At 44.8% G+C, this 18,978-nt stretch overlaps 1 protein-coding gene across 3 annotated transcripts in view; it reads left to right on the top strand.

Annotated features, from left to right (window-relative positions):
• The first annotated feature begins 1,538 nt into the window (after positions 1-1,538).
• The window catches only part of grk3 (G protein-coupled receptor kinase 3), a 33,380-nt gene continuing 15,940 nt past the window's right edge, over positions 1,539-18,978 (top strand). The window contains exons 1-7 of one of the 3 annotated variants that reach the window (XM_068573469.1): positions 1,539-2,161; positions 2,804-3,718; positions 9,955-10,031; positions 17,195-17,268; positions 17,382-17,483; positions 17,706-17,780; positions 18,774-18,835. In XM_068573469.1, the coding sequence (XP_068429570.1) occupies positions 3,606-3,718; positions 9,955-10,031; positions 17,195-17,268; positions 17,382-17,483; positions 17,706-17,780; positions 18,774-18,835 (503 nt within the window). In that variant the 5' untranslated portion in view covers positions 1,539-2,161; positions 2,804-3,605. Of the gene's footprint in view, positions 2,632-2,800; positions 3,719-9,954; positions 10,032-17,194; positions 17,269-17,381; positions 17,484-17,705; positions 17,781-18,773; positions 18,836-18,978 lie in introns of all 3 variants that reach the window. The other 2 variants (XM_068573467.1, XM_068573468.1) reach the window with 2 other exon arrangements.

Here is an 18,978-nt window from a genome sequence, read left to right as displayed (position 1 = left end):
CCACGTCCCCGTCCTCGTCTTGTCATCGTCCTCATCCTTGTCCACGTCCTCGTCTCGTCCATGTCCACGTCCTCGTCCTTGTCCTTGTCCTTGTCCTTGTCCTCGTCTTATCCACGTCCTCGTCCACGTCCACATCCTCCTCCACGTCCTCGTCTCGTCCTTGTCCTGTCCACGTCCTCGTCCACGTCAGACAAGACCAAGAAGAAGAAAAAGAACATCAACGTCCACTTCCTCATCTCGTCCTCATCCACATCCTCATCCTCGTCCTCGTGCACATCCTCGTCTACCTCCTCACCCTCATCTCGTACTCGTCCTCCTCGTCATCGTCCTCGTCCACGTCCTCGTCATCTTCCTCGTCCTCGTCATCTTCCTCGTCCTCGTCATCTTTAAAACCTTTTCCGCATATATATTGTATTTAGGTCAAAGTTTACCAAATATTTTTATTTTAAACCCTAAAAATAAAGAAATACTTCTATTACAGTTCTAAAATAAAAATAAAAATGTAAAAAGTTTACTTTTCGATTCTTGAGTTTCATAAACTCTGCAAGAAGAGAACGTATCATGAAGACCAGAGGAAAGTCTGAACACAGGTATTTATTTTATTATACTTCAGACACATTTATTAGTATTGTACCAAAGTACACGTACGAGGTACTTCTACACGACCTTGTCCTGTTAAATATTGTACTTTTTGTACAATCAGAAATTGTACATTCACAAATCTAAAAATGTTGTGATTTTACAAACTAAACATTAAGATTAAGACATTAATTAAGAAAGGTATTATAGATTATATAGATTTATAAATGGTGGTGTTCTTACTGGCGATGATGCAACAACTACAGATTATATTCATGAGATTCAATCTGCTTGTTATTTTTCTTGATTATTGATATAATACTTTTCTATTCCAATAAAAAGATCTTGAATAAAAAATATCCTGATTTCAGTGTTGGTGCAAACATCTGATGGATCAGTTATCAAGAGAGCTGCAGAGGAGTTACTGGTGTAAAGGATCTGAACGTGAGCTTGTGCATCAGCGTGGTCCTTCTGGGTCTGGTCCTGCTGGGTCTGATCGATAATTTACCTGATCCTGCGGTACCTTTACCGGCCAGGAGGCGGTGCCATGCCTCCACAGAAACCTGCAGCCCATCGGGGCCTCCTGCAGGAAATGGAGCCACTGAGCGGTTAACATTGATTATCAGGGATCCATACTCAGTCACATTAAATGTGTAAACAATAACTGCCGTAAACAAGAGACCAAGTGTCGTTGTGATCAAGTTCTATATATACAACGTGACGGTCGTAAATCACCGCTGGCAAAACGGTCTAAATGTGAAAAATCGGGAACTCCCAGGTTGTAAAACTGCAGTTATGAATAGAGAAACATGTATGCTTTCATTTCTGAATCAAATACATAACAATGCAGTTAGTCAACCTGTATAATAATAAGAAATAGAAGCCTCTTCTGGCGCCAATCAAACGCTGGAGAGTCCGGCTCCAGCAAACAAGCGAGCCGCTACGGGTTTTACGAGCCTCTCCCCCGCCGCAGTGGGAGGAAGTTGGACCCACAAAGCAAGCAGTGCCGCTGTGCTAGCGAAAATATATTTATATATATATATATACAAATATATATAAATATATACACAGAAAAATACACCGAAGTAGAGGTACTTCAACTGGGAAAACATGCGCCACATTGGAGCTGGAAAACGGACAGCTTAACCGGAAGTGGAGCGGACTCTTGCGTCGGCTGCAAGACGCTCCAGGGAGGCAGCGGGACGGACAGCTTGCTTTAGCCAGAGAGAGGGCTCTCCAGCACGGATAGCCGGGCAGCCAGGAGACGGTCGCTCGCTCGGTCGTCTCTTCCCCCCTCGTTTTTTTTCTTTTTTTTCTTCCTGCAGTCAAGAAGCGTCGACGTCCCGGAGGGGCTGCAGCCTGGTGGTTTTATTATTATTTAATTTTTTCAAACACCATAAATGTGTTGTCTTGTTATTTAAATACGATTTCACGCCGAAGAGAAGTTTTTGACAAGACAGACCCCCACCCCTCCTCCTCCCCCACCACCTTCACCGACATCAGCGTCACCACCAGCCCGCAGTCAGTCGCTCTCTGCTGGGTCTGCAGGCGAGCAGGGATCCCCCTCCCCTCTACAATCGGGGTAACTCAACCAGCAAACGATGGATTATCTTCTGCCTGTCGCTCTTTGTTTTTGAACCCGTTATTTTATTTTTGTATTCCTCTCTCTTGCACGTTTCGTTTTTCGGGGGGGTCTCTGAAATACTTCCCCAATAAACGAAGCGGACTCCGTTAGCTCGTTAACGAAAACCTGAAATCGAGCCCGGGGAGCCGTTAAAGTCCTCCAGCTCGCGGCGCCTCGCGGTCGCCCGTCACCGGGACGTTAGTCAACACACATCGGCTGCCGTTAAATAACCTGGACTCGATGTATTTATCGATTAATCATCTCTTATTTTTAGGGAGTTAGCCTAACTGGCTAGCTAGCTTGACGGCTAACTAGCAGGCGGACCCAAAAATATATCGATCCCCCCGCTTCCCCTCCTCCCTCCTCTCGTAGCTAAAACAAGGATCTGCCTCGTGATTAATCGATTAGCTTCTTCTAAACCTCTTAAGGTGATTAATGACGTCTTTTTAGAGTGTGTGTTAAAAAATGGTAAATGTTTTTATTGTGATTTATTTAAAGGAATTAAAAACCGGAAGCAGCGACAGAAACATAATTTAACCTGCACAAAATGCCCAAAAATTATGATAATTCTAATTATTCTCCTTGTTGCTGCTGCAGCAGCTGACACGCTAAGGAGGAGGAAGTCATACCTCGAGGATCTGCTGACCGACCTGTCACCGCCTCCTTTTATCCCCGGTGAGAGCCGCACGTGTCCCTGCTTCATTCCCGGGTTTCCAGGATCCACTAGGATCAACTAGGAGCCACCAGGATCCACATGTTCACTCTGCTCCTCTGGTAAAACCGCCTTCCTGCTGCACATGCTGCAAACCAGTCGTGTTTTTCTGGGGCCACGTTTCCATCTAGAGGGGCCCGGACAGATGCCCCACACACCCGCAGGACCCTGACAGCTGTCTCCCCGGTGCATTCATCTTCTCCCGACACACGCCAAGCACAAGCAGTAGCAGAAGAAGAAAAGGAATCTTTGCTTTTGCATTGTTTTTTATTTCTGCTCTAAAAGCAACCTGCATTTTTTTTTTAAATTTTTCTTCTTCTCTGAAATGGGATTACAAGGCCGAGGATCCTGATTGAGTTCTTTATTTTTGTATGTCTCGCTCTCTTGAATTGCCCTTTTTTTTATTATTGTTATTATTATTATTAATAATATGTTTTGATGGTTGCTGTGTCACAATGATGGTAGTGTGAGGGAGCGACACAGCCGGAGACACGACGCCTTCTCCCCGCCGCCGGTCCCCCCTCCCTCCTCCCCTCCGTTCATGCTGCTCGCCCCCAGCAGAGGAGGACTTTGTTGTGATTTTTAATTCCCTAAAACAATAGCAACAACAGCACACACGCCCCCCCCGCCCCCCACCTTCCCCTTCTTGTTTTTTTTTAAATTATCGATCGGCTCGTCCCCGGTGGAAAGATGGCGGACCTGGAAGCGGTGCTCGCCGACGTCAGCTATCTGATGGCGATGGAGAAGAGCAAGTCCACCCCGGCGGCCCGGGCCAGCAAGAAGATCATCCTGCCGGAGCCCAGGTAGGAGCGTGTGTGTATGTGTATGTGTGTGTGTGCGCGTGTGCGTGTGTGCTGTAAGATGGAGGCGCGCTCCTTTCTGTTGTTGATGTTGTTGTTGTTAGTTTGTGCACAAACAGCTGCAGCTTCACGAGTCTCACTAAACATATCTCTTCCACAGCTTTTAACTTGCAGAGAAGTTCTAACTGTAGCTTCCTGATCAACACGATAGGGGCCGCCCCCTAATCAATACTTCCCCTCCCCCATATTTACATTTCCGGGTGGGGGGTAGGGGTGCAGGGACTTGTAGCCTCGCCCCCCTTTGATGCAGCTGCACATTGTATGTGCAGCTCTCCACGCTCCTCCAGCTGATAGACCCATCTAGAATCTGACTAACAGCCCACACATTACCCCCACATTAGCCCGCCTTAATACCCCCCCATTTACCCTCCCATTACCCCCTTTAATACACCCCCCATACCCCTACTTTACCCCTCCCTTTACCTCCTCTTCCCCACATGTACAGTAGTCGGCCCTCTGGCTCAGCAGCTACGCAGGTCTTCCTCTCGTCCTCTCTTTTTCTCTTCCTCTCTTCTCACCAGATCTTTATTTATTTATTTAAAGGCTGATTGAAGAGGATGCGGTGAAACTATTTGGTTTTACATTGCTGAAGGGGAGGGAGGGGGCGCCTTTGGGTTTTATGCAAATGATCACCGTTGTGTGTGTGTCTGTCTCTCTGTCTGTGTGTATTTCTCTCTCTCTCTCTCTCTCTCTCTCTCTCTCTCTCTCTCTCTCTCTCTCTCTCTCTCTCTCTCTCTCTCTCTCTCTCTCTCTCTACGTTTCAAAGTGCTGATGTGGTTAAGCATTCTTTCTAAATATTCAATAATTTATTTTCTCTGACTGTTGTGTTGGTACATCAGCAGAAAGTATTAATAATTATTAGTAAAGATAGTTTAACGTGTTCCTGAATCACCTGTTAAGTTAGACTTTAAAGTTATTTAAATTACTTTAACCCATCGCTCTCCAGTTTGACTAACTGTCGAAACCAGAAATACATATATATTTCTCTGCAGCGTGTGCGTGTGGGTTTCTTTCCTTCCGGCAGTTTATTGGTTTCACTTTGTGTCCGTTGTTTAAAACAAAATGAGTTTCCTTGAGGAGACGCGACGCTTTCAGTTGCTGGGGAGTCGAGTTAAAATAAAACATCGTTAAGTCGTTGAGCTGTAAATGTGATTCAGAGTAAGATCTGTTGCATATAAAATATGCTGCAAAAGCGTGTTTTTAAAAAGATGTTTTCGTTTCATCAGTATTTACCTTTTTTAAACGTATGTTTTTGAAGGAATATTTATTTCTCAGTGATTGACAGAGTTTGGCTATTTAATAGTGAGCCTTTTTGGAATGTTTTTTAAATTCACAATTTAAGTGAGATCGGTAAACACAACACATCTAAATTAGGGTGAAAATAAATAAATACAGTACAGTCGGTCAGAACTGGCTCTTTTTGCTAAGTCCCGCCCCTCAAAAGCAGACAGGCCAATCGCAGCGCAGTAGCGCTGTGTTGGCTAGCGTTCACTTGGCTGTTGGTCCCTTCACGTGAGCCGCGTGCTGCTAATTGATCTGCTGCTCCTCGTTAAGAATCCAGGTCGTGAAAATACCGACCAAGAGTTATTCCGGGATTCGAGCCCTCGAGGTCACCTGATGCCGCTGGAACCGACTCACACTAACGGGCTAACCGCTGAACCAGGAGCAGCTTTAGGGCGTCTTTTTGCTCCCATGATGTAAAGCTACGTGTGGGGAATTTCTTTGATCATTTCTTTTATAAAAAAATCTAAATACTATAATTTACATATGCAGCATGTTTTTAAACTGTCCTAAAGTTTTATTAGTGTAGGAAATAGTGGAGGTGCCACGTTTTAAATTTATTTAGCTTATATTTACGACGTCCGTCATCATTTACCCTCAGCCAGTACTCATGTTCACTGAGCAGAGCCTGAACGCACCATGAGAATGTTGTCATTTACGATTGACTGTTTTCACAGCTTCTGGCTGGTAAACGGTGTAGTTTTGTCGGTTTTGTTTAAAGAAAAGCTGCTGGTGGGTTTTGGGGATCAGAGGTTAATGCGTCCTGCAGGTTGTTTCCATGGGAACAAAGCAGACTCTCTGTGGTTCATTGAGAGGCTTTGTGTTGGATATGAGCCGTGATGTTTATCGCCCACGGTCCCACAGGAGCCGCAGAGATAAAAGCATCCGGCTAATGGACTCGTGTGGGAATCCACTTAACGTCTCTCTGCTCACTGTTGTCACGATAACGAGTCACGATAACGAGTCACGGTATCGAGTCCGGTAACGAGTCTCGTCTCGTTATGAGTCGTGATAACAAACCGTGTGTCTCGATAACAAGCTGCATGTCATAACGAGTCGCACCTGCCGATAACGAGCTGTGTCTAACTCTCGTTAACAAGTCTCATGTCTCGATAACGAGCCACATGTCACGTTAACAAGTTGCACCTGGCTAAACGGGTCGCATATCGTGATAACGAGACACGTATCGCTACAACGTGTCGCATGTCGCGGTGATGGGTTGCATGTCGCGATAACGAGTCGCATTAACAAGTCGCGTCTCACGATTACGAGTCTGATCTCACGACCTTTTGTGCGTTTCTTCTTAGTCTCTTCACACGCGCATGAGGGCTTCAGAGAAATGTATTTTTAAAGATGCTTTGCTGAAAAGGAAAGCGTGCTCGCATCTCAGCATTTGGTGCTGCAGCTCTCCAGCTCTCCGTGCCGGACGCAGCCTCAGAACTGTCGTGGTGCTGCCACATTCCTGACGAGCCAAGGCAGTGTCCTCTGGCAGAGAGGTGAGACTTTAGAGGCAATTTGAGGTGAGCTGAGGGGAGGGGATCAAACGACCTGGCTGTTATTGAGGAATCGTCAGAACCGGATGCATGCCGGGAAGCTGAGTCTGCAGACGTGCTTATAATTACATACGTTTTTATATATATATAGATAGACAGACAGACAGACAGACACGTCTGTCAACGATTCACAAAAGTCACGACTGGCTTTAGGACTCGAAGTTTGGTGAGAGGTCGTTACAGTCGACACACACAAAGACACGCACTGTCCATGAGCAGCTTTTGGTGACATAATACCGTTCATTATAGAGAATAAGAAGCGTTTTAAACTATAGGAACACACTATACCCAGAAGGTCACAACCGGCTGTGAAGCAGAGAAGCATCTCTTGCTTTTTACCCCAAAACACCCTGAAAACACTCATAAAAACACCATTAAAAATTAATAACACAGTGAAAACACTCGAAAAACACCGGAAAAACACACAAAAAAACACACCCGGAAAACACAAATCACCTTTAAACCTAATGTTGCATTCACCATTAGGAATTCAAAATCCAACTAGCTGAAACGAGACGGTGGAAGTGTTTCAGGTCACAATTTTTTTTGTTATTTTCATAGAACAATAGATGCTTTATTTATATATATATATATATATATATATATATATATATATATATATATATATATATATATATATATATATATATATATAATGTACACATTAGTGTTTGCAATCCCTCTGAAATATTTTTATTCTGACTGAGGCTGTCAAACTAAATGTAGTAAAATACAATATTTCCCTCTGATATTTAGTACTGTACAGATATAAAGAAGCATAACATGTAAATACTGTAGCGAACAAGAACCTTAAAACTATACATATTCTACAGACCAAAATCCTTCATATTTAATTATAAATATGTATGTAGTAAACGCATCAAAGCTGTGTAAGGTCAGAGGACCCTAGAAGAGGAGAAGAAGTGGCTTCTGGGAGTTTATTTTCCTGAAACCGGGTCACCTGGGAGGAGACTGGTGTTGATTTGATGGTGCTGGTTTAGCGGTGGAGCTAACAGCTGGTCCCCACCAGAGCAGAGTTATGCAACCACTGCCAAAAGGAAGGAGCAGTGCATTGTGGGTCTCGTCTGCATCCGACCGTGAATGTACAACGGCGTTTTGGAGCCTTGATCAAGGACGCTCGGTGTCTTTGTGTTTCCTGACCCGAACACACGCTCACCAGCCTGTCTATGCAGCGCCCCCTTGAGGGGGAACCATGTGTCACGCGGCTACCGCTAACGCCACGCTGTAAATAAAGTTTTATCCTTCAATATTCACTAAAAACATGTGATCAGGACATCCTGATGTTTCTCTAGTCTCTGATCATGCGACTTTGTAAACACCTAATCAGGGTTTAGACCAACAGGAGAGTATGTTAGCAGCACCGCTAACGAAGAACCAGCAGGAGGAGAGCTAGTAACGTTAGCAACACTGCTAAAGGAAAACCAGCAGGGGTTCCCTTCAGTTACACAATGATGCGTTCAGGCTCTGCTCAGCAAAAATGAGTACTGGCTGAAGGTAAATGATAACATTCTCATGATGCATTCATGTATAATCTAGTAAAATGTAGTGTTGGTGATAAACTACATTGCTTTATTCCTCTCTGTCGCCGGGTCGCTCTGGAGGTCATCTGCTCCCGTGAGCTGCAGACGTGTGAAGCTGCAGAGTTTTCTGGGGCGTAACTGGTCTTATTTATTTATAGAAAGATGTGTTAAAATGTTATTTCTGACCTGCACGCTTTTATTCTATAAAACCGGAGCGGTCTTTTTCTGCACCTGCTCTCGGCCGACCACATTAGACTTTTAATATGTTTTAAATGTCTTAATACAGCGCCCAGAAGAGTTTACTTATTATTATTATGATTTATTAATTAATTACTTATTTGTTTTTGTGCATTTATGTGATTCTTGATTTTTTTAAATGTTTTTTTTAATTAATATATTATTTATTTATATTTATTTGTATTCATGGTTTCTGAGGTTCTGCTCCAGTGGTCAGCTGCTCATGATTCAGCAGCGCTGCACACGGACCTCTGAAAGAGGAAGTGTTCACTTCCTCGCTTCTGGTTCCTGTCGTTGCTCTCTCTCCCATCAACGATATGAACTGGGACGACTGGCCAGGATTCTTTTGGCTGCGTTTAATCCCAGTTTGCACCAAACACATTGGCTCTGGGAAATATAGAATGTCACAGAAGAAGATTTGTTTCTGTGAGTTGTGCCTTTTATTTCTCTAAAGTAATATTATGGATATAAATGGCACAATTTAAACATTTAATGAGCCATTTGTGATAGTCAAATCACACTTTATTCTTTAATTTAATATGTGAATAAATTACTATGATGCACTTAAATCTACTGAGGCCCAAAATATTCAGAAAAGGCAAAATTCCTACTAAGCAGTTTACACAAAGGATTAAAAATATTCCTGTTGACATGCAGCCGTTTATACTCCATGACGTTCATCCGACTGCTACGTCCTGAAATAACTTTAACTTCCCTCTTTTTACAACTGCAGGCATGTTGCTCTCTTCTGAAGAGAGAAGTCCATGCTTCATGTGTTAAAGCTGTATTCTCTCTGACCATCAGGGGGCAACTCGTCTGGTTGTATAGAAGTCTATGCTTCATGTGTTGAAGCTGCATTCTGTCTCCTGATCACCAAGGGGGCGACTCCTCTGGTTGTATAGAAGTCTATATAAATGACTCGACCTCTCTCTTCATGTATTTCCTCAGTAAACATTGTAAACATGAGTTTATGTCTCAATCCCTAGTTTCAAGTCTTCAATACAGCATGATGTTCATTTAGTAAATTATTGTCATTTATAGTGAAACAGATCTTAAAGCACAGGACGCTATAGGGCCGGGGCTACAAGGTGATTGACAGGTCTCTACATTAATCATCAGTCCTTATATGGTCACTTCCCGTTCACTAGTCGCAAAAAAACAAGATGGGGACGGCCAAATCGTTGGATTTAAGGCTTCTTCTCTACTTGCGGTCCTCGTTGTCGTCACTTTGTGTTCTTCAGGCTTCCTTCTCTTCCCATGCTCAGTGGACGCCGCCGCCAGCAAGGTGTTTGGCAGGTGTTCGCCGGGCCTCCTCCCTTTGGGGACTCAAGGTGCTGCTGGAGTGTTAATAGGCCCCGTGGAGGGGCCGCTAATTGATTCATCCTCCTAGACTGTCGGCCTCGTGGGGGGAGGAGGGGGGGGGGGGGGCAGGGAGAGACCCAAACCGAGGTCAGGATCACAGAGGAGGAGGGCTGACATGAGATTAGCTCACTGTGAGCTATAATGATATTTATATGTAAATATATATGTATGTGTGTGTATTAATCCTCTTCCTTTGTGTCCTCAGCATCCGCAGCGTGATGCAGAAATACCTGGAGGAGAGAGACGAGCTGACGTTTGACAAGATCTTCAACCAGAAGATCGGTGAGTGAACGTTTCTTCTTCTTCTCCCTCTTAAAAGGTGGCGTGATAACGAAGTCTAAGGTTTCTATTCAGAAGGTGTGTGTACAAAATAACCAATCTTGGGAAAATAGCCATTGAAAATATCTTTATTTTCAAGTATTTTTCTTTCTTATGAATCTGTTGTTGTAGTGGTGTCACACACACACACACACACACACACACACACACACACACACACACACACAGAGCCAGCAGCCGCCGTGGCGCAGCAGAGCACCGGGGGACGGCGGCCCTGCAGGCTTCTGCTTGCTTTACTTACCGATCTCAGCCCCCCGGGACCAGAGAGCGAGTTAATTCTCCTTCTGTGTGTGTGTGTGTGTGTGTGTGTGTGGCCAGTGAACATATTTGCCGTGTATATAGTATGTCTCTGTCTCAATAACTCATATTAACGGCCATATGACGTCATTTTGCCTGTTGATGGAGCAGCTGCTACGTTAGCGAAGCGCCGGTCAAACCAGACTCCATTCAGAAAACTAGCGTTTTAAAAGTCGTCTGCTCGCCTTCTTGTTGACACACTTCTAAAAACACGAGTTCAGACTTTTGATGAATCTGCATCTTTATGAAGTTATTTCGGCTTCGCTTTCATCAGTTTATTGAGATTAAATCACAGCTGAAGCGTTTTATTCTAGTTTCACAGTTGCTTGTGAGACGCAGAGAACACAGCCCCTTGGGGGGATGGTGCGTTAAGGTTCCCGGCATATCCTCAACACGAACAAAGCGGCACTCGCGGTTGTAGCCATGATTGATGCAGCATCAATTACAAAACGGACCAGCAGCTCCACTTGGTGCTTTTAGGAAAATAGCGGCTAAACTTATTTGAATGTCAAATGCTGCTTCTTTTGGATAGCTGTCCAGCGCCTGTGAACGCACCACCGGGTCCCGGGTTAAGCAAAACAAACGCATGCCTGTTGATTTGTGATCCGATGGCACAAGTCAAGTACTACGGCGTTCATCCTGGTTTGATTCAACCTGTTTCAAAGTTAAAAAGTAAATGTTTTAAAGCACATAACGGGTATTTTAGCTGTTTTTATGTGCAGCACATTTCCAAATTGGACGTGTCCTCGAGGCTTATTCACCCGACTCCGGCTGCACTCGTCAACGAGAGATTTCTTGCGAAAAAATGAACGAGATCTGGTTCTTTTCAGTTTGACTCGGAGGGTTTTAATTTTTGTCCTTGGGCTCAACAAGCCTTCGTTGAGTGTCATGGCAACCAAGGTCAGGAAGAAGACGTTCACTTCAGCGAGCAACAATAAAATGATTTCAAGTGTGCGAATATGATTATTGTTAACCATCACCGTATCCTCAAGTTAGCAGCGCCGTTAACGGAGAGCCAACAGGCGGCGCGCTAGAAACGTAAGCACAATCGCTAACGGAGAACCAGCGGAGGTTCACTTCAGTTACATGGTGATGCGTTCAGGCTCTGCTCAGTACAATTAAGTACAGCTATGTATTTTTTATTTTTTTTGTAGCAGGTCGTCGTTGTCCGGAGCCCCTTCTGTCTCTGCGTCAGCCTCGTTGCGGTCCTCGCCCCCGGACAGATCCGGGGTCAGGCAGGGCGGCCGTTGCGTAACGGCTTCTGTAGCTCTAAATATAGCAGCAAGACCTTGAGCACTTTCTAGTTAATGTGAATGTTTTCAACAATAACGACCGCGAGGCTTCTCCATGTTTATGGCCATGAAGGAGACTTCTGACATTGGCTTCAAACATACTGTGAGTACGAGGCAGCTAGCGCTCCAACTCGCCTGGTCTGCTGACCCTCCCATACGGTAATTTAAGCTAAGCTAATTTAAGCTAAGCTAATTTAAGCTAGCAGAAATAGGGTCACTCTCTTGTTTTCACTCTTCAGGCATCTACTCCTCTTCTTCCTCTCCTCATTTGTCTTCTCCCCCATCTCCTCTTCTTTTTTCTTTCTCTCCCCATCTCATCTTCTTCCTCTCGCGTGTCCTCCCCTGATCTCTCTCTTTTCTTTCTCCTTCGTCCTCCCCTATGTCCTCTTCTTCTTCCTCCTCTTCCTCTCTCTCATTCTCTCCCATCTCGTCTTCATCTTCCCCACCTCGCCCCGCTCTTGATCTCTCCCTCTTTACTTCTCCTTCGTCCTCTCCCATCTCCTCTTGTTCTTCTTCTTCCTCCCCCTCCCGATCTCTCCCTCTTTTCTTTCTCTCCCTCTCCATCTGTCAGACTTCTGGAATGGATGATGGAGACTTGCGCGTTGCCTAGCAACTGTGGGGTTACCATGGCAACCCCGGCCAAAAAAGAAACCGCTGCATTTTGCTCGTCAGGGGGGAAAGAGATGGAAATTGATTAAAGCCGGAATATGAGAGAGCGAGGGAGAGAGGGAGAGGGAGAGGGAGAGGGAGAGAGGGAGAGGGAGAGAGGGAGAGGGAGAGAGGGAGAGGGAGAGAGGGAGAGAGAGAGAGGGAGAGGGGGAGAGGGAGAGAGGGAGAGGGAGAGAGAGAGGGAGAGGGAGAGGGAGAGAGAGAGAGAGGGAGAGAGAAAGACGAAAGAACCCCCGGAGACCCAGATCTAGCTTTCTTCCCAGAATGCAACATTCCTCCCGGAGGCCGGGGGGTGCGTCTGTCAACAGACCGTCCGCCTCCAGACCTCCGCCCGTCTGTCCTTCATCCACCCGTCATGATTCACACCTCCTCTCTGCAACACAGCGACGTGTTTAAGTACACGGACTGGAGTATTTATGTAAACGGCCAAGAGTATTTAAATACACGGCCAGGAGTATGCAAAGTGTAGTACAGTGAAAAGTACAATATGTACCTCTGAGATGTAATACAGTAAAAGTACTCTGAGATGTAACACAGTAAAAGTACAACATGTACCTTTTAAAACAGGAGAGGTAATATTTGTTCAAGGCGAGACTCAACCATCACATTAAACATTGCGGCCGTCAAGACTTAAGAAAACATCTCAAAACAAAAACACCATAATAATTTAATGTTTTTTTTAAAAATATCATCCCCTCAAATAACCCAACACCATATCGCATTATAATAATAATAATATAGAAGGTTCTCACAGAACCGGTTTTGGTCACTTCTCGTTGGCGCGAAGCATAGACTTCTATACAACAAGAGGAGTCGCCCCGTTGTGGTCAGGAGAGAGAATGCAGCTTTAACACACAAAGCATAGACTTCTATACAACAAGAGGAGTCGCCCCGTTGTGGTCAGGAGAGAGAATGCAGCTTTAACACACAAAGCATAGACTTCTATACAACTGGAGGAGCTCAGAGTCGATCACCCTGACCCCTGACTAATGGCAGCAGTTTTACTTAAGTTTAATGAACCAGTCAAATGTTTTTAGACGCTGCTGTTTACCCATCATGCATCTGATCCTGTACCTCATTTATATATATATATATATATATATATATATATATATATATATATATATATATATATATATATATATATATATATAAAAATCGTTTTTGAGTGTTTCTCACACTTGATGTGTTCAAGGACCGCAGGGAAGATGATACTTTGACTATAATGACAGTTTTCAAAGCATTTTGCAGTTTTGGCGTTTGCTAAAAGAAAAACATACTTTTGAATTCTCCGTGGGCTTTTAGGGGTTCACAGTTCATCGTACAATTATCAGGCTTCTTTTTTTTTTCTTCTTCTTCAAACTGTCTCTGCTCGTGTGACAGGTTACAGTTCCTCCTCAGGTGCTCTGAACATTCATAATAATCATAAATATTCCCGCTTGAAGGGTGCGTGACTCGCTCCAAAGTTCTCGCTCTGATTGCCCGCCGGCGTCTCCCCGCCTCCCGGTCGCTCCTGAACGCACCGTCCTGAGGCGTCCCATGATGCCGTGCAGGTTTCAGTGCTTGTTTAGCGTCTCGGCGCCTCTGCCTTCGCAAACAGAGCGTCGCCTCCAGGACGGAGCATCCGCTCCGCTCGCTTTGCTCAAACAGCTTGTGAAGCGCCGCCTCACTTCCTGTTCCATGACCTCTGCGCTCCGGAGGTCACATCCCACCGCTCGCCCCCTGTTGCTCCGTGTGTGTGTGTGTGTGTGTGTGTGTGTGTGTGTGTGTGTGTGTGTGTGTGTGTGTGTGTGTGTGTGTGTGTGAGAAGCGTGGTGTGATCACATGGATCAGGGCTGCGTCGCGTCAGGTAAATATTTGAGTTTTTATTTAACATCATACTATCTGGTTTGTGATCAAGAAGCAAAATAAACAATTAATATTCTGAGAAAAGATTGTGTGTGTATATTATCATAAAATACAAATGAACTCTGTTTTGTGAAAGTTATTTTATTTAGTTATTCATATTTTTGTAATTTCTAGACGTAATTATGAATCTGCAGATGGATAAAAGTTTGTTGCAGCACTTTAAATCCTTGAGTACACAAGTTCTACCTGGAAGCGTGTACTTGTACACCGTTAGAAACCGTTGCTGATGATGTAACAGTTATTATTGTGGATAAAGTTCAGAAGTATTATCAGCTAAAAGTATTAATGTTCAGCTCTTTGCTGCTTCTGGTACTACTTCACAGCACTTAGTAGATTGAGTACAACAGTATTTCATGTTCGTAAAAGTACAATATCTGTGAGATTTAGTGGTGTAGTACACTATAAAGTAGCAACAGAAAGTACAACTACCCCGACAAGTTACCAGGTGCTTTCCACCAGTTTAAACTAATATGTAGTGATATGTTCTCCTCACAAGGTCACATGACTAATACATGATGATGTCATAGTTTCACTGAAAGATCAGAGTTTAATGTTTTCAACACAAAATGAAAATAAACTGATTATTTGTGGAGAATACAATAAAGAAAATTAAAGAAATAGCAACATTTTAAGGTTCGTTGCACGTGATGCGTTTGAGGACCGTTGGAAAGACCAGAATGTTGTGTTTTATAAAAGGTGCAGTTTGGACTCAGAGGGTTGCTGGACCTCCGTCACGCTCTCTAACCACCGGACCGACCGCGGCAGAATACTTCACATTGTTTGCTAATCCTGACGCTACACACACACACACACACACACACACACACACACAGAGTCCATGAAGGTCAGTTTATGTTTAATGCATCGCAGTCTCACGTCATCGTGAATGAGCTGAAATAGTTTCAGATCTTCTGCTGCTTTCAAACATTTAAACTTATATTTTGGAAGTGACTTTAATTATTTATTAATCCTCAAAGTGTCGATCGACTAACTGATGACTTAACGGGTAGTTTTGTCTCAGCGACGTTATCGCTGCTTTTGTAAACGGGAACTGTGTGTGTGTGTGTGTGTGTGTGTCCCCGTGTGTGTCTCTCACTGTGTGTGTCTCTTTCCCTGTGTGTGTGTGTGTATGTGTTGTTGCATCACTCTGCTCGTGTTGAAGTGTTCACAGATTAAAGTTAATCCTCTCCTCGCGCTGATGTCAGAGCTTCTCCCTCACACCTCCGGCTGAGGCTGTCAGCGCCGCCCATTCTGCAAACAAGCTGTGTGTGCGCGTGTGTGCGCGTGTGTGCGTGTGTGTTCACATTTTTCATGTGAGCATCGGAGGGGAAATGATGCATCACGTCTGGAGGAGCGATAAAGCCAAGAGGGAAGAGGTGCAGAATGGATGATAGGGGGAAGAGGAGAAGAATGAAGAGGAAGAGGAGGAGGGGGAGGAGCCTCAGCCTCTAAACTCCTTCCACACTCTGCAGAAGCAGAGCCGTCGGTTATAGAGCGTTTTATTTTACGCCGTTTCATCGCTCTAAAAACTCCCGACTGTTCTCTTTCCTCGTTGAGAACCGGAACCTCAGGAACCTCTCCTGTACAACCCGCAGCTGTACTGTCGTACTGAGAGCCAGAGAGGACGAGCCTGAGAGCTGTCGCCCTCTCTGGCTCTCAGGACACTTCTGATTGAGTTAAAGTAACAGATCACTCGTTCAGTGAGATGGGATGTTTCTGCTCTTTGTTTCAAACACATTCCTCTTCGTCCTCCTCGTCCTTGTCCTCCTCGTCATCATCTTCGTCATTGTTGTCCACGTCCTCCTTTTCATCCTCTTTGTCTTTGTTTTCCTCATCCTCCTCCTCATTTTCCTCCTCCTCGTTATTGTTGTCCTTTTCTTCCTCGTTATCGTCATCCTCCCCATCATCCTCCTAATAATCAAATCTCATCGACGGTTCTGACTGAAATGTTGTCGGTTCGTCCTCTGAACGTCTCTCCAGACAGGAAGTAGCAACGCCTCAACTTTTAGAAGCTGAAGTTTTTATGTTACAAAGTGATGCTTTGATTTGTTGTTGTTTATCATACAACAAACACAACAACATTCCTCTCACAGGAGGTGGACCCACAAGAAGAATTAAAGGCGCACACATAAAAGTACACGCGCTTGTACTTCTACACAGTGTGTGTACTTTATACCAGTTGTTCATCCTCTCCATAAACCCAGTGCGTCGTCTTCCAGGTTCCCAGACCTCGTGGTCTGTGTCCAGGATCTCGTTAGACGTCTATTTCTGCTAACGCTAATGCTGCTAACATTAAAGCAGCTAATGCTAACGTCTCAGCTCGTTAGCGCCCGTCCTCTGGATGTCTTTGTGTGTGTGTGTGTGTGTGTGTGTGTGTGTGTGCATGCGTGCACTGCCTCAAGCCACAGAGGCGATTACCATGGCAACAGCCTATCTCATCTATGCCCCCCCCCCACTCTCTCTTTCTCCTCAGATAATGTTTCAGCACGTCGTGAGATCTTTCATTTATTTATTTGTTGGAGAGTCGGTCATTTTCAGCTGGAGGCTCAGAATCAGCTGCTGTAATGACGCGAACAAGGACAACCTCAATTAAAATTGATGGATGGATGGATGTGCAGGTGTTCCCTTCAGCTCGTCTCTGCTGGACTCTTTCGGTTTTACAGAATTCACCATGACATCTTTCACCACATAGTTTAATCTCATAGAAAACCCGATTGAGTGATACCTCCTGTCGCAGAGAAAATCACTCCCTTGTTCACTCATTCATTATTATTGATGACAAAAGAGTTCGTCCTCTGGGGATCTTGAGCGCAGTGTGGGGGTTGTCTCTTCTTCGGTGGTGCCATCTCTTCTTCGTGGGTGTCGTCTCTTCTTCGTTGGTGTTGTCTCTTCATGTTGGGTTATGGGTGTTCACCGTGTGCCCTGCTCTGTGTCTCACAGGCTTCCTCCTCTTCAAGGACTTCTGCATGAACGAGATCGACGAGGCCGTGCCGCAGCTCAAGTTCTACGAGGAAGTGAGTCCTCTGGATTAGACGGCAGATTACGGCTGTAATCCGGTTGCATGTGGCTCCCAGAAAGCGTTTGTTTGTGTGTTTGTTTTTGGATGACCTGGCGTGTCTTATCTCAGATTAAGGACTACGAGAAGCTGGACTCGGAGGAGGAAAGGTTGAGCCTCAGCCGGCAGATCTATGACGGCTACATCATGAAGGAGCTACTGTCCTGTTCACACGTGAGGCGTTCAGGGTCACGCGGGACATTCAGGAGGTGGAGAGGGGGGAGACATGTAGGGGGCATTTAGGGTCCGCTGGACATATGAGAGAGAGAGAGAGAGAGAGAGAGAGAGAGAGACTATGCAGGGAGGAAGTACACACAGAAAACAGAAGTGACATGTGGTGCAGCTTGTGTCTCTGCGTGTTTGAGATGACTCTTCCTCTTCCCTCCTCTTCGTCAGCCATTTTCTAAGAAGGCCGTGGACCATGTGCAGAGTCACCTGACGAAGAAGCAGGTTCCCCCGACCCTCTTCCAGGTAACCCTCACACACCTGACCCCACACACACCTGACCCCCTCACACACCTGACCGCTAACACTGACCCTGAAGTACTCGGAACACAACACATTCAATAATGTTGTTCTGGGAAATGAATATTACAGACTTCACACCCTCGACACATCTGAGGGTGTGAAGTACACACACACACACACACACACACACACACACACACACACACACACACACACACACACACACACACAACCGTTGCCTTGTTTTTACGCTCCACTTTTCTGACCTTTCGCCAAATGACTCGAGCAGATTTGTGGTTTTATGAACAAATGAAGGGAAGTTTGTAGAAACACTAAAAATAATCCATTTCCCTCAAAGTGAACGCTGACGCAGAACTAAAGCTTGTATCTTTGTTCTCTGTAAACACACCAAACTCCATTCATAAAACCAGTGATTTCAGCTCTCAGGCAGCAGGAGCCACCGGTGTGTCTGGTGGTGTCTTTGTGTTTTAATGAGTTAATTCAGATTCACTAAAGTCACAATACCACAAACTAACTCACAGCAGGAGAACAGCAGCTCCTGAGTCCTGAAAGGCTTAAATCACTGGTTTTATGAATGGAGTCTGGTGTGTTTACAGCCCCAGCGACCCCAGTCTTCGTACTCCCATGAATTCATACCAGAGCAACTGATGGGACAGCAAAACAACCTGCACAGCCTTACAAGAGCATATAAGTCCATTTTACATGTTTATAACACAATTCAACCATAAATATTAACATAAACCATAGTTTATGTTCCCAAGTTATGACGTTATGAAGATATACATTTTTAAATCCCTAGCTTGATGCTACACATGATTAGCACCTTTCTAGAAAGCTTACAACCTACAGAATCCACCAAAACCACCAAATAACTTGTGAGATAAAACCTCAGCAAGATATCCACCACAGCCAATGAATAAACTGACTCCGCCCCCCCATTGATGATGAAATGCCCCGCTGTGTCTTGTCCTGCAGCCGTACATCGTGGAGATCTGCGACAGCTTGAGGGGGAAGATCTTCCAGAAGTTTATCGAGAGGTGAGACCGGGGAGAAAGAGGATTGGCTGGGCATCTTCATTTTTATCACTAGATATTATTTATTCCTTCAGCATCTGTTCACCTGCGACAGGAAAGTCACCTTTTTGTTTTTAACCCTCTGTATTCTTCTACCATGCTGTCGT

This window comes from Clinocottus analis, unplaced genomic scaffold (genome assembly GCF_023055335.1).
Source record: "Clinocottus analis isolate CAN_PGR_092001 unplaced genomic scaffold, fCliAna1.0.p SCAF_13, whole genome shotgun sequence".
Taxonomy (NCBI): Eukaryota; Metazoa; Chordata; class Actinopteri; order Perciformes; family Cottidae; genus Clinocottus; species Clinocottus analis.
This window is presented reverse-complemented; position numbering and strand designations above follow the sequence as displayed.